The 15,566-nt window shown below is 40.8% G+C and overlaps 2 protein-coding genes across 3 annotated transcripts; one reads left to right on the top strand and one right to left on the bottom strand.

Annotated features, from left to right (window-relative positions):
• Positions 1 to 702: 702 nt before the first annotated feature.
• Positions 703 to 11,823, top strand: nfrkb (nuclear factor related to kappaB binding protein). Of its 2 annotated transcripts, none has more exons than XM_084564368.1 (26): positions 703 to 831; positions 1,390 to 1,533; positions 1,638 to 1,839; positions 1,927 to 2,054; positions 2,127 to 2,298; positions 2,487 to 2,591; positions 2,671 to 2,744; positions 2,830 to 2,911; positions 2,992 to 3,187; positions 3,294 to 3,405; positions 3,485 to 3,611; positions 3,712 to 3,789; positions 3,864 to 3,940; positions 4,043 to 4,086; positions 4,282 to 4,342; positions 4,429 to 4,603; positions 4,716 to 4,822; positions 5,548 to 5,671; positions 5,948 to 6,027; positions 8,005 to 8,198; positions 8,317 to 8,587; positions 8,688 to 8,867; positions 9,110 to 9,841; positions 10,510 to 10,616; positions 10,838 to 10,973; positions 11,091 to 11,823. In XM_084564368.1, the coding sequence occupies exons 2-26, from the start codon at positions 1,408 to 1,410 to the stop codon at positions 11,229 to 11,231; spliced, it is 3,831 nt and encodes a 1,276-aa protein (XP_084420494.1). In that variant the 5' UTR covers positions 703 to 831; positions 1,390 to 1,407; the 3' UTR covers positions 11,232 to 11,823. The 2 variants fall into 2 exon arrangements, with proteins under 2 accessions (XP_084420494.1, XP_084420493.1); XM_084564367.1 differs by having other exon boundaries at positions 704 to 831; positions 8,002 to 8,198.
• An 87-nt stretch (positions 11,824 to 11,910) lies between these two features.
• On the bottom strand, positions 11,911 to 15,324 carry tmem45b (transmembrane protein 45B). Its single transcript, XM_084564370.1, has 6 exons — positions 15,143 to 15,324; positions 13,997 to 14,194; positions 13,709 to 13,915; positions 13,418 to 13,602; positions 12,849 to 12,991; positions 11,911 to 12,052 (listed from the first exon to the last, which is right to left on the bottom strand). The coding sequence occupies exons 2-6, from the start codon at positions 14,184 to 14,186 to the stop codon at positions 11,941 to 11,943; spliced, it is 837 nt and encodes a 278-aa protein (XP_084420496.1). The 5' UTR covers positions 14,187 to 14,194; positions 15,143 to 15,324; the 3' UTR covers positions 11,911 to 11,940.
• Positions 15,325 to 15,566: the final 242 nt, after the last annotated feature.

Here is a 15,566-nt window from a genome sequence, read left to right as displayed (position 1 = left end):
CGTATGGATCGACACACTCATCAGGAAATGATTCAGCGGTCTACTTACACCTGAAGGACAAAGGAGGAGTGAAGGAAGCCATCTATGTCAAATTGGAAAAAAAAATCTCTGAACGGGAGGTACAGATACAGTTACACATGGGCCCTTAACCTCTGTCCCCAAGACGTTTTACCGCCATTCACACCTTGAGACTGGAGCCTCTGGCCGATAATGGGTCATTAGAGCACAATTCAATGGAGGAAGAGGGCAGGGACAAACAGTCTCCTCCAACGACATGTAAGTATCTAGCCAACAGACACTAGTCATGAAGTATCTGGTCATTAAGACACTACTTAAGTTTCTGATGGACTACACCCACAGGGATTGCTATTTAAACATCAACTCCCCACCAGTCCTTTAGGACTGAAAAAAGTTAAATGGATGAGTCATGAAATGTCTTCAAGAAACTCTAAGTCTAGTTATCCGTCTTTAAAAAAATTGGATACATCTACCCGTATGTCTGAGAAGCTTCACAGACATCACCTTGACAGTTAAGCAGTGTTAGCTAGCTGTTAGCAGACACGACTTGATGAGAAACAAAATTAAATTAAAACATAATTAGGAAGATAATTATTAATAAGATAGATAATACGCATACTACTTAGAAAATATGACGTTCAAAGAAACACAATTATGACCTTCGGTGTAAAATTGTAATTTTAATACCTACTCATTTCCAGGGGGTGGCAGCAAAACACTGGAGGCGAGCGGGATCCACTTATTAGTTTCCGGTAGAAGAAGAAAGCTGTACATTGCTGAAACATTTTATTTCAAAACATAGAGCACTGAAAGGTAAAACCTATTCGCAATTTAAAGAGCTATGTGTACTAGGTCGCTTAATGCTTATTCGCCAGTATCACGTACAGAATAGTATGTTTGCGCTTAAAGTTGAACCAGAAACTGTGCCATATTACTTAGCTTGTCTGGTGGCTAAGCTACTCGCTACATTTGAAAATAGGTAGTCAGAAACAGAATCGGAATCAGAAAAGACTTTATTGCCAAGCATGTTTGTACATACAAGGAATCTGCTTTAGTGTTGTTGCACTCATTACGTGTAAACGTTGTCGCTAGGTTAGCTTAGCTCGTTACTTTAACTCACGACGGAGCGTTACCTTTCTGTGCAGAGTGGCTAACGGTTTGACATAAATTTACTAAGACTAGTCGCTTGTAGCACTGAACCACTGAACTCTTCAATAACAACGCTTGTAAGGTGGCAAACTTTGTGACCGAGACCTATCTCAGTCTAAATCTATCTAAACGAGGAGAACAACACACCAATGGCTTGTGTCTGCTGATTATGAGGTTTATGAGTTTGTAACCATGAGTTTCTCTATGTGAATTACTCAAAAGGTGGAGGAGAGGAGAAGAATGGATGCGCTCACACACATGCTTACAGATCCCCTTGATCCAAAGGAGGAAAACCATGGACAAATCACAGAGGAATGCATGCTGGGGAACTCTAGAGTGAACCTTCCGGAGGACTTACTTGAGGATGTAAGTTGTCTGAGGCTCAGTCATATATTAATGTACTTTCAATCGTTTACAAGGTAAGGCACTGCAGCTCGTACTTTATTTCTTGCTGTTTTTTTTCCCAACAGCCTGACATTTTCTTCTCTGTGATGAGTGAAAGCACCTGGCGTGAAGTACTGTCAGATTCCCAGAGGCGCCACCTTCGCCAGTTTCTACCACAGTTTCCTGACAACAGTGTTGCGGAGCAGGACAGCACCATCACTGACCTGTTCAGCAACAAAAATTTTAACTTTGGAAATCCCCTTCATCTTGCACAAAAACTGTTCAGAGGTGCTTTGCCCATTAACACATAACTGTATCATGCTGAATGAATTTCTGAAGCACTTTCAGATCATGACTGTCATTATTGCAACCCAGATGGTTACTTCAATCCTGAGGTGGTCAAGTACCGACAGCTGTGTGCCAGGTCCCAGAAGAAACGACAGATGTACACCCTTCAGCAGTACTACCACAAACTGCTGAAGCAGATCCTTGTCTCCAGAAAGGTATTTATGGTTGGAAGTGCAAGTCATGCATCCTTTTACCATTATTTGTCGTAATATATCTTCTTGTTGTAGGAGCTGCTGGACTTTGCAGTTCACAATGGCCCTTACTTTCCACCAAAAAGAAAGCTACCAGCCAAGACTCATGCAGAAATGCGAGAGCCAAGAGTGAGAAGAAGACTGAGCCGTATACTGAAAGAGGTCAAACTTGAGTGTGGAGACAGCAATGCTTCTTCTGATGATGACGGTCAGTCTGTTTCTTTGATTAGTGAGTACACAAGCTCATTTAGACAGTTGTAACAACCAGTAGTTGAAGATAAGAAAATTTTTTAAAAAACTTTCAGATGTGGATCGATTCAGACATTAATCAGAAACCTTGAATTTTGTACTGCGCAGTTTAAAGTTATTATTTATTTTTATTGCAAATCCTTGTAGACATATCGTTATGGACTCCTGCACCTCAGTCACCCTCCTCTCCAACAGCCACCGTCTCCCTCAGAGTTCTTCCCAGCCTCTCCACCCAAGACATGAAGACTACAGGTCAGTAATTTATGCTATATCTACATGATGTTGCTCTAATGCTTGGTTACAAGTAGTGTAATGTTTAATTTTTTAACAGAAAAAATAGAATTAGGTGAGCGAGACTTGAAAGTCATGCTGCAAAACCATCGCGAGAAGCGGAAGCGACAGCCAGTAAGTTTTAATTGGAAATAAAAAAAAATATCTATATATTTTGTCTTTACATGAACAGTGTATTAGTGATGAGTTATTTCCTCAGGACCATCCAGACTTGATAACTTCTGACATTCACCTTGGAGACATTCTTTCAAGAGCAAATATTGGCCGTAAGGGGACAATGCGTGAGTTACAATTTAAGTCAAAACCTTGCTTTTATTAATTTTTCAACTGAGAGCTGATATGTTTCTTTTTAATCTCCCAGCTCTGTTTGATCTGGCGTTGCCTAAGAAGAAGATAAGAGATGAAAGAAGGAAGAAGAAATTGAGGACAATAAAAATGGAATCTGAGGATCCTGTTGAAAGTCTTGTACCTTCAGACGACACATCAGCTCCACCTATGAGTATCATCAACTCCCTTCCAGACAAACCATCTACTCCACTAACAAACATCAAGGAGGAGTGAGTCTAGTGCCACGCTGGTGTCAAGAATATTTCAGAGTAGTCTTGATACTGTATATTCAGTGAGTCTTCCGTTCTCTAATGTAAATAAACATTGTTATTACAGAGTTGTGGAGGAGTGTCAAAGTAGCCCGGTTACAGTTGAGGAAATAGCTGTTAGTTTCTTCAGCTTGTTGGAAAACATCTTGAGGGCAGAAAGTCTTGCCAGTACTTCAATGGTATGTACTCATTTCAGAGACTCACGCCATGGTAATATTTCTGTCTCCACATTGTAACACTGCAATTTGGATTCCTCAGTTGGAGGACAAAGTTCAAATGTGGCAGTCATCTCCAGCCAGTTCCCTCAATGTGTGGTTTTCATCTGCCTCATGTTGGTCGGACTTGGTTCTTCAAGCACTGCAGTTTCTTGCAGGAGAGACTAAAGGTAAGTGGCACTGGTCACGCACACTGAAAGATTTTTTTCCCCACTCTGTGCTAATATATTATAAATATCCCCCCCTTCACTCTATATTTTTGTTAATCAGATGGCATGATGGCACTCCCCAGTGGATTTTCTCCGTTTGTGGAATTTGTCGATGAATCTCAGCAGTGGAGGTGGATTGGTAAGAGGGTTCAGCTGACTGATGTAGTGCTTGGTGCTCTGGATGGTTGTGATCATACAGATGATTTCCTTTAGGTCCCACTCAGGATACAGAGAAGGATCTCAGTGCACTCTGTCAGCTGTGGCTGGATTCCAAAGATTTTGTCGTCAAGGTAGTGCAATTATTATGTACAGTTTCAGCACTGACTGCACAATTTGTGCTGTGCTATATCATATGTTATTTAATATTTGGCATGTTCTATTTTCTTCCACAGACAGAAAGTGAAGACATGTTAGAGATGACTCCCACACCAAGGCTGTAAGACACAGTGATTCATAACTTCACACAAATTAGTGCTGCTAATTATGGTTTTGGGATTGCTGGTCAGACATAAACAATTTCTTAATTTCCACTTTAGAAAATCAAGTTACCATTACTTGTGCATTGACTAAAATAATATCAGTTGCCTTATTAGTGTTATTATTGAGTGGTGTAATGTCTCTTTTCACGCAGTTCGACTGATTATGTGGTGCGGCCCAGCACTGGAGATGAGAGACAAGTCTTTCAAGTCCAGGTTGGTTTATGCTGATGGAATAGTTTTAACAGTTGCCTCTTTTGCCTGACTCTCTAAACAGACATTATGTTTATTTTGTGTACCAGGAGCAGCAACGATACAACCAGCCACACAAAGCTTTCACCTTCAGGATGCACGGCTTTGAATCCGTGGTGGGTCCCGTTAAAGGGGTGTTTGATAAGGAGATGTCTCTCAACAAAGCCAGGGAGCACACACTGCTCCGCTCAGACCGTCCACCATATGTCACAATTCTCTCTCTGGGTTAGAACATCTGTTTTACTCTTGACACTTCAGTTGGGATCCAGTGCTTTACATGTGTGCAAAGATATTAACTAACATGAGTCGGATTCCTACTCTTCTTTTTTTTTTTTAGTGCGGGACGCAGCAGCCAGGTTACCCAATGGTGAAGGAACAAGGGCAGAGATCTGCGAACTGTTGAAAGACTCACAATTTCTCGCTCCAGAGGTCACAAGTGCACAGGTATGACAGCGTTTTCAATTTTTTGATTGAATCAACTTATTTTATTAACAGTGTAGGTTTTTTTTTTTTTTTTTTTTTTGCATAACTGGATTATAAAAGGATTATGAAAGATTTAGTTAAACCAGTTTTCAGGTCCTGTGTTACTTCTGTGTAGGCACATGGTAGCTCTGTACCCTGTACTGTAGTCTACGCTGTAGCCTGACACGTACCTCCCAAGAGATGTCACTACTCGTTGCGGCAACACAGAGCACAACAGTTACTATTATTCGAAAATGCATGTCCTTGTTCACGTGTCTTGGCGTCCAGTACACAGAAATTTCTCCTGCCTTCTGTCTTTTGCATGTCATCTGTTCAAAAGTCTTCATTATTTTTTGTTGCAATGATTTCAGTAAATGGTCATTCAACCACTAAATGGTTAATTATTGACTTCAACTCCAACATGAGCCGTTCAATTCAAAGTATGTGGAGAGATCTCAACACAGCTGTCTAGACTCCAACTTCTGTTTTAATGGCATAATTACAGAACAATGGCAGCTCAACAGTCCACAGGTATAAATGTTTTCACCAGCATAGCACTCTATGGCATAGACTTTGCATAGATCCGTTGCAGAATAAAAACAAGCTGAAGTGTGTACCTTATTTTACCACTTTCAGTCAGATGCAGACTTAAGCTGTTGCATTATGGTAACATTGCCTGTTAATAAAAACCTTTGTCTTTCATTTAGGTGAACACGGTTGTCAGTGGGGCTCTGGACAGGCTTCACTATGAGAAAGACCCCTGTGTGAAATACGACATTGGCCGCAAGCTGTGGATTTACCTCCACCGCCATCGCAGTCAAGAGGAGTTTGGTAAGCAACAATGTGCTTGATATAAAAAGAACAGAAAACACTTTGCAGGGTTTAGCTGTTCCCCTATGTTTATATCTCTCAGTCCTTGAGGGAAGTCTGCAAATAAGGAGTCTGTCTGCTTTCACTGAGTATATTTCTGTCAGTTTAAGACATATTCTATTTCTTACAACTTCTTTCAGCTCTGTTAGACACAAATAATAATTACTTGTAGTTTTAATATCCATACTTTATTAAAAACAAGTCCAAATTCCTCTTTGCTTTCTTTGTCCAATCCAGAGAGGATCCACCAGGCTCAAGCTGCTGCTGCAAAAGCAAGAAAAGCTCTACAACAGAAACCCAAACCAGCATCTAAGCCTGTGAGTCCACTGGCTTCACTTTAAGCATAATTTATAGCTCTGTTAGACACATGTGCACCTCCCCAAATATGTAACTATGCGTTGCGGCGACGCAGACTGTATGGCTAAAATGCATTTTCTTGTTCATGTGACACAGTGCTTGAACAAGCACAGAACGTTCTCCGTATATGAGCCTTGTTCAGGCTCATGCACACCCGTCTACTCTGATGTCTTGTCTATGTTCTGTTCTGCAGTAATTTTAGTAAAACTAACTGTTGATCCACATTTATGTACTTCAACTCCAACATGAGCCGCTCAGTTCCACTCGCCATTGTGTGAAGTGCAGAGTGAAACTCAACACACCTGGCCAGTTGATGCTTAGTGTTTCAGTGGTGTAATTACATAACAATACGAAATACCAGCGCACAGGTATAAATGCTTTTGACTATAGACTGTAAACAAAGGTGGACAGCAGAACAGCTCCTCAAAAGTGAAGCCAAAGCAAGTCTCCACCAAAAAAAAGGTCACACACTCTAATATTTCATTGGACCGCCTTTAGCTTTGATTACAGCACGCATTTGCTGTGGCATTGTTTCGATAAGCTTCTCCAATGTCACCAGATTTATTTCCATTCACTGTTGCATTCATTTTTCACCAAGATCTTGTATAGATGATGGGAGAGTCTGACCACTGCTCAAAGCCTTCTCCAGCACATCCCAGTGAATCCTAGTATTGTCATCTTGGAATATGCCCGTGCCACCAGGAAAGAAAAAAATCCATTGATGGAATAACCTGGTCATTCAGTATATTCAGGTAGTCAGCTGACCTCATTCTTTGGGCACATAATGTTGCTGAACCTAGACCTGACCAACTGCAGCAACCCCAGATCATAGCACTGCCCCCACAGGCTTGTACAGTAGGCACTAGACATGATGGGTGCATCACTTCATCTGCCTCTCTTCTTACCTTGATGTACCCATCACTCTGGAACAGGGTAAATCTGGACTCATCAGACCACATGACCTTCTTCCATTGCTCCAGAGTCCAATCTTTATGCTCCCTAGCAAATTGAAGCCTTTTTTCCAGTTAGCCTCACTGATTAGTGGTTTTCTTAAGGCTACACAGCTGTTCAGTCCCAATCCCTTGAGTTTCCTTCACATTGTACGTGTGGAAATGCTCTTACTTTCACTATTAAACATAGCCAAGTTCTACTGTTGTTTTTCTTCGATTTGATTTCACCAAATGTTTAAGTGATTGCCGATAACGATCAATCAGGGTTTTTTCGACCACATTTCTTCCTGGAAGACAATGGTTCCCCACTATCCTTCCAGTTTTTAATAATGCGTTGGACAGTTCTTAACCCAATTTTAGTAATTTCTGCAATCTCCTTAGATGTTTTCTCTGCTTGATGCATGCCAATGATTTGACCTTTCTCAAACAGACTAACATCTTTTCCACGACCACAGGATGTGTCTTTCGACGTGGTTGTTTAAGAAATGAGAAGCTACTCATTCCATCAGTTGGGGTTAAATGACTTGATACCAGCTGAAAGATAATCACCCACGCAGTAATTATCCAATAGGAGGCTCGTACCTATTTGCTTAGTTAAATCCAGGTGGCCAGGCAGTGTATTAACCAAATGAAAACGCATGTGAGTCCAAAGGAAGTGTGGGCGGGTCATCAATAATGTGGCCCATGCATGACTCCACTCTTGGACCATACTGCACAGACTCTGGTTTCAGACTCACAAGATTGCATCACCCTTATTTCTGGGAAATTAGTGTCAGTTTGGCCAATGCAAGGGAGTGGGGACGTGTTGTCTATATTTTTATACAGTCTATGCTTTCGACGGTAGCTACACCACCAACGTGCCGCAGTACTTCAAATTATGCTTTACACCTAGCTACATTTGCTTTTTTACTATTTATAAAACACTTGACACTTGGGAGTTTGAAGTGTATTGTTTATTTATCTAAATCTGCATTTATGTTTCAGAAGTCTGGAAGTAAAGATGGAGGTAGCAAAACCCCTGGATGTCTGGAGCCAGGGCAGGATATAGGTTCTAATCCTATGTCACCAACCCCTACAACACCCACCCCAAACACACCTGGAACCCCCAAGTCACCCCTACATTGCACGGCCACAACGCCAACAAAGACTGGAGTACCAGATACAATCAAAACCAATCCTGGGTTAGTGTGATATAAGATTTTTTTTCTGTTTTATTTTGTAAAATACATGAATCTATGACTTTGTCTGTGCAATTTGAAATTGACTCTTGTTTACCTCTCTTCCTTCTTACTCTCTCAGCGTTCTTCTTGTGTCACCCCCATCGTTGCCCCAGCTGGGAACCATTTTACCCACCAGTCAGGCTTGTCCACCAGTATCACAGCCAGTTACATCCCAACACGCGGCTCGAATAGTGAGTCACCTGACGACAGGCTCCCTCCCTCAGGTTCGGGTTGTCTCTGCTCAGCCTGGTCTTGGTTCTTCAGCAGGAAGTCAGCAGGCCACACTAGTACATCAGACCCCTCACCAGATCAGGATGCCCGTGTCAGTGGCAGCCAAAAGCATTTCACAGGTAATAAAAATAGCTAACATTTAAGCACACAACTTATATCTGCGTCTGTCTTGTATATTGCAACTGTCCAGTTAATTTTCTTTGTTTATTATCTCAATAGGCAGTGGTTTCTGTGCCTCTAAGGACTCAGTCTGGTAGTAGTCCAGTCCAGGTTCCAACCACACTGTCTGTCTCAGCTGTAACTGTGGCCAAACCTCAAACTGGATCACCTGGTAGTCCGGCTAACAACCCTCCTTCTCCAGCTTTGCTGCAAGGAGTCACAAGTCCAAACATCAAACAGGTGAAGCATTATGTGTTACTTGGTCAGTAAGGTTGACTGCCAGTGGGGCTTTTTCCACCAGTCTGAAAGTTAGCTCTCAAATTGGAAGACACGACAAGCAGGTGGTCCATAGTGGATCATATCAGTAGTGGACCGTAGCAGAAAAAAAAATCCATATCCTTAAAAAAAAGTAACAAACGCATTTTACCACGTTATTGGTCACGCAATATATCTATTTGTGTGTCGTATGTTTTTTTTAACAGGTATCCATCACAGGACAGCTGGGAATGAAGACTCCAGGAGGAGCAGGAATTCCCATAACTGCTACAAACCTACGCATCCAGGGTAAAGATGTCCTACGTCTTCCTCCATCCTCCATCACCACAGACGCTAAAGGCCAGACAGTGCTGCGGATCACCCCAGACATGATGGCAACTCTCGCCAAATCCCCAGTCGCAACTGTCAAACTTTCCTCTGACTTTTTGGGCACCGCCACCACAGGCAGCAAGAGCATATCGGCCACTCTCCATGTGACACCACCCCACCATTCACCTTCTTCTGTCTCCAGTGCTACATCCTGCACAGGGGAAGTGCAGACCACTAAAGCAGGACCTGTCACCTCCACCTTGTTGAAGGCTGCAGGAGACACAGCTATACGCTTGATGCCGACTTTGGCTGTCACTGTGGCTGACCAAAAACCTAGGACCTTCTCCACCATCAGCTCCCCTGACAAGAGTGCCGCCACCATTCGGATAATGCCGGGCCTTGGCGTCATTCCACAGAAGCAGGGTCAGACGATCACAGTGACAACCACTGCTGGCAACAAAACACTCAGTGCGTCTACATGTGCTAATGTAGTGACCATGGCCGCCAGTGTTGTGGCTGGTGCTAAGGGGATTGCAGTGGCTCCTGGTGTCTCTGGCTCACCATTATCACTAGGAACAGGAACAGCTACTGTGCGGCAGGTCCCTGCTACAGTCGTTACTACGCAAACGGTAAGAAAACTATTCACTGTCTGTACGTGTCGTAAGAAAAGCGATACAAATCATTTCCATCATATGAGGTTTAAACTTTAACAGAAATTGACACTTAATGCTTTTGACTACAAATATCAGTTTAAACCAGTTTCTGGATGTACATTTAAGAAACAGATTCATACTTTATTATATCAAGTTGAAGGATATCAAACAGAAGTCCAAATCACCACTACCCAAAGTAAGGGGGTGCGTGCAACAGATGTGATACCAGAAATAAATCACTTTAGTTGCAGTTGGATGTCAGCTGGCTATAGACGTATTCTGAATTTAAATAGCTGAATGCAGTCTGTTGAACAGGGACTCACTCACTCACTCACTCACTCACAAACATTGGACTTTCCTGCCAAATACCTCTCTGGATTTTTAACTTATTGATCTGCATAGTTTCTGCAAGAGTTCATCAGAAAAGAATGCATTCTTACTCTATTTTACTAAATACAAAGTCTGCTTTCACAGACATTCATGCTCGATACTGATAGATACTGTGTATTATTTTGACTTTACAGTTATATAACTTGTTGCTCTGGTACATTTATTGAGCCCTCTCAGCAACCATCTTGTACTCAACCACACGTTCTGAAAGTCACGAGACCCAGAAATTACCATCTTTTTTTTGACAACTCTAGGGGAAGTTACCTGCACGGATCACTGTGCCCCTCTCTGTCCTCAACCAACCAATGAAGAGCAAGAGTGTTGTGACAACGCCAATAGTAAAGGGAAGCCTAAATACAAAGTAAGTCTGCACTCATGTTGAATGAATTTGATTGGAAAGGTTAGGTTTTACCTGTCTTTGTTAGATGACAGCAACTATTCTATTATTTGTATGTTCTTTAGTGGCAAAATGATCACTTTTGGGACCTCTTCAATATATATATATATGTCTTTATTGATTTTTTTTTTTCTACTGTTAATTCGTTCTAGTCCACTGAATTGTTTCTATCTGTTTCTGAGCAGTATCAGCAGCCTGGGCAGGAACATCATTCTGACCACTATGCCAGCTGGCACCAAACTGATAGCCGGGAACAAACCTGTCAGTTTTGTCACGGCACAACAGTTCCAGCAGCTTCAGCAGCAAGGACAAGCCACACAGGTGAGTGTACATGTCTTTTTGTTTGTTTGTTTGTTTTAAAACACATTTCTTCACAAGACAAAGAACCTCTTTTAACCTGTAAATAAGCTCATTTGCTGCTTTTTGGTCAACCTTCAGGTCCGGATCCAGACCGTTCAGGCACAACAGCTCCAGCAGCACATGGCAACAGGCTCCCCTAAATCTGTTTCAACAGTTGTAGTCACAACAGCACCTTCACCCAAATGTGCACCTGAACCTCCACCTGCTCCACCGCAGTGATCTCATCCCATCAGCCCGCAATAGACCATTGGTCCAGTGCATTATACATGTGCCAGTATTTCACGGTTTCAGTCTGTTTGCGTCCTAATTTTATCAGGTTTATGTCCTTATAGTCTTAGAAGTTGGATAATATCCACAACAGCCAGAAACTTAATTCTTGCAAAGTTAACAATCACACATCATGAAGAAAATTGTCATCGACAGCATTTTATTGTCCACATTGTTATTGCCAAAATGCATTATAAACATAGGTCAGATACAGTACTTTCATAAAAATTCTACAGACAACAAATGCATTTTGTTCCTTCAGTGGTTGATAGACTTTAAAAGACTAGTTACTTTGTCACATCCATTTTTGTTTCATATGTTGCAATATGTGCAGTGAGTGGGACTGAATTATTTCAGTGTTGTGACTTAATATATTATTTGTTTTTTTTACAAGGTGTTGTATTTTATTTGGTAGGCCATACACTTACATAATACATTTTTGGTTATAATTCGAACTTCTGTTTTTAAAATACACTAGCATACGGTGATAACAGAAAACAAATAGATGTGTGTTTTTAGTTTTTGTCTTTTTAAAAAAAACAAATCTAAAGCATTACTGTACAAAACTGGTTTTGGTCTCACACACTGACTATAGTTTCTTTATTAACATAGAAAATGAAATCAAATTCCTGTGAGATTTCAAATCATCATCAACATGCCATCACTCTTCATCTGACTCTTCAAGCAAACCTTTCTGAGAGCTTGCGTCAGGGGATGTAATTCGCATTCCAATCTCAACGTCCCGTACCCTTCCTGGGTATCGCGCCACGATCCTATGAGTGAGACAGAAATGCTTATGGTAAAAAAAGAGGATGTACATAAAGATCACACGACTTTTTGAGTATTTGCTCCCACTTGCTCAAGCACGGAAAGGCAAATGTAGTCATTCTTTATGAGTAACAAAAGTTTTGAATTGTGTCATACTGTTGCATCTCATTTTTTCACATCTTGTACACAAGAATGCAAAAATGTGTGATGGCATAAATATTTCTGGTGAGTGGACCAGAAAATATAAAAGAGGAAGAACGATGAAAGCTAAACAGATATCCTTAAAGCCCTAAAATATTTTAGGCTCATTCGAAATATTAAAAAGTAAGCATGTGCTCACAAGTAGACTGTGTATTTTGCCAAGAATTGCTGAGTGTAAACAAAACCATGTTCACTGCAAAAATCTACTCAACCATTTCAAAATGAAACAAAAAAGGACTGGTATGTTCAGTTCATAGCAAGGTGTCTTTATTTATATCGACACTGGCATGCTCATGTTACTGCAGCATTCCAGTAGTGGTTAAACATGCTATTGTTTGCTTTCCCTTGAAGCCTTCTCTTAGCAAGTTGCTGTCCTAAAAATTTTGTGTGTCTGATGATCTGATGTAAACGTCTGATGATCCACACATTTGTTCAGCACAAGAATCATAATGATAGAGCATATACAGGTTAAAATGGAAAGGGAATGATAACCTGAGTATATGTATTGTCTTTAAGTTCATTTGGGTATATAATAAAGGAAGTTATTTAATCACTGATTTTAGTTCGAAAACTTGTATGAGTAAAATATGGGATACTTACATCCAAACCAGAGAAGACATGCAAGTGACTAAGAGTATGGCCACAGCTAAATGCCAGCAGAAGCACATGGTGATGAACATGATGTTGTTGTGCTGTTTCAGGTCCCACTCTGGTCCACTTAAGGGGTAAAGTACAAATCCAATCTGAAACAGCACAGAGTGATGAAGAAACAAGATGTTAAGTAATATATTCTGTTACAGATCTTAAGATGTTTAACCACCCATTCAAGTGGTGTCCTGATGAGTTTAGGTTTTTATTTTACAACATCTGTAGGTGGTGCCCACTTGAAACTTGCACAGCCTGTTATTCAGCCAGCACTCAACCCGAGCGACAGGATTGTATTCAGATTAACATGGGTAGTTTCTTCTTTGCAGGATTAATAGTTCTCTAACAACCAGAAACTCTTAAGGTGTCAAAATTCTTTGGGAGAGATGTTAAGACTAAATTTTAAGTGGCTAATAGGTCCATCTCTCCTGTTTAGAGAGGGGTTTTCCAGTTTTACAGATGGCTACATAGGTGGACATCCCATCTATCACATTACATTTTCGGCATTGTATTTTGTTGGTCACCTGGTAAAACCACGTGCCCTGTAGGATGAACATGCATGCCCCGAGCAGCTCCAAAACAATGTTGTCTTTTATAAACATCTCCAACATGATGCTGGCTGAGCCACAGAACACGGCCACTAGCAGAAGGGAGTGGATGTGAGCATCCAGCGGGAGCCGATTGTGTACATGGTAATAGAACAAAAACCCTGGAGGATAATGGGAGAACACAAAAGATCAGCTTTTATACAAATTAGAGGTCAAAGCATCATCTACAAGGGAGAAATATTAAAATCCACCTTCCTTAGCGCTTACCTTCAACAAAGAGAGCAATGGAGAGCGCGAGGCGGTCAGCTCGTGCTGGCAACAGTTTTAGTTTTGTACTGGTGACCAGTGCTATTCCAGAAATCCCAAAGAACAGGTACATGGTGCTGTGCTGCCAGTTCATTAGCTTGACCCATGAATCACTGTTGTAGAGGTGGGCGTGCGGCCCGTCCACCACAAACTGCTCAACCATAATACCTTTGACAGGACAACGTCAAACAGATGAGATGAGATGAAAACATTTTTATGTGATGAAGATGGATCTAAAGGACAACTCACCAACAAACGAAGCAAATATTTTCAGCCCCCCTTCAAAGTAGTTCATCTTATTAAAGAAAGGCGGCATCATCTTTCGTCCTTTGGGTTGACTAGTCCTCCAGTAGTGTTTGAGAACATATTTCACTGTTAGCCAAAAGCCATAGATAAAGAAGAAAGTGCCAGGAATGGCATGTCCTCCAAAATTAGCCATCTTTGGGTCTGAAAACACAAGAAATATCTGTTTGAAATCTTTTACACACACATTGTTAAGTATTTTAACTCTGCTGCCTTGTTTATTTCCTTGTGAAAGGACTGAACGTTGAGGTTAAAGTGCAGGCTCTTAGCATTATTTTATGGTCTTTTGAGCCTTGTAATTGATAACAAGCAGTCAAGAGTCAAAGGACTAAAATAGAGGAACTGACAATGAGATAAAGATGTCAGATGTCTGCATAAAAAAGGCTATTTTTAAATGGAATATCACAATACAGCAACATAACCAATTCATACACAGTGGAAAGGAAAACACTGAAGCGTATCTTCTTCAACACTGATGATTCAGTCACTCATTTGTCTTGCAAAATTGAAATTCAAATTATCCTGGCTATTTGTCATAATGAATATACTACTGGTCTGTGAAAGGTGTCACGTACTACTGGTATGTGAAAAACAAAGCAAAACGGCAAAGCCATGTCAATTAATTTTAACAATACTGGTTTCTGCAGGCTTCAGGTAAAATGTACTGACCTATTTATGTGAAATGTATAATTAGATTAATACATTTGATACACATATTTTTGTTATTGAGACCAATTGGGTAAATACTATACCTTCGTGTTGCTGCCCTCAGCCTGACTGACGAGGTTGGCCACCATGAGGCACGGGTGTGTTTCTGATCTACACTTTCAGTCAGGCAAGTTTTTCTTGACCTGTCTTGTTTTACTTGATGCAGCCAAACATTCATTTTTTCCTTTTACATTTCATATGTTCTCACACATTTACACATACTTTTTGATGTTTCAATTTTTCACAATGAGTGAATACAAATTCCATTTCTAGACTGTTAATGCTCATTCATCCAAATAATCAATAAGCTGTTGCATACAAATCCCTCAGGAGATCCTTAATGTAAAAAAAAAAAAAAACACATTGGTGAAAAAAAGTACATACCTTATTTTCTATTGAAAATTCCAGTGGAAATCGAATAATCTTGGGAGCTGTCAGAGAGAGCTCTCTCTTGTTGCTGTAAACTGTGCACACCTGTTGCCTGCACCTCTAACCACTGACGATCACATAGCCCCACCCATTATTTGCATTGGTTTCAGGCACATCCTCCTTGGAGACGGGCAGAACAACAATATATGATTGATAACCAAGATTTTTATTCAGGTTTCTATTACAGAACGAAAAACATGTATTTCAACATGTGTCACAGCAATGTATTTTGTTATTCTTTGAAAATATGAGGGAAACTGTGTGAACAACAAATTTAAAATACACTTTTTGGACACTGTCCCTTTAAGTGTTTGAGGGTTTGGCTGCTGTAAGCTGTTGTTGTGTAGTAGTGTTGGAATCGCACGCTTGCTCTGGAGAA

The sequence above is a fragment of the Chelon labrosus genome (genome assembly GCF_963514085.1).
Source record: "Chelon labrosus genome assembly, chromosome: 17".
Lineage (NCBI taxonomy): Eukaryota > Metazoa > Chordata > Actinopteri > Mugiliformes > Mugilidae > Chelon > Chelon labrosus.
The sequence above is the reverse complement of the archived record's forward strand: the minus strand, read 5'-3'. Positions and strand labels throughout refer to the sequence as shown.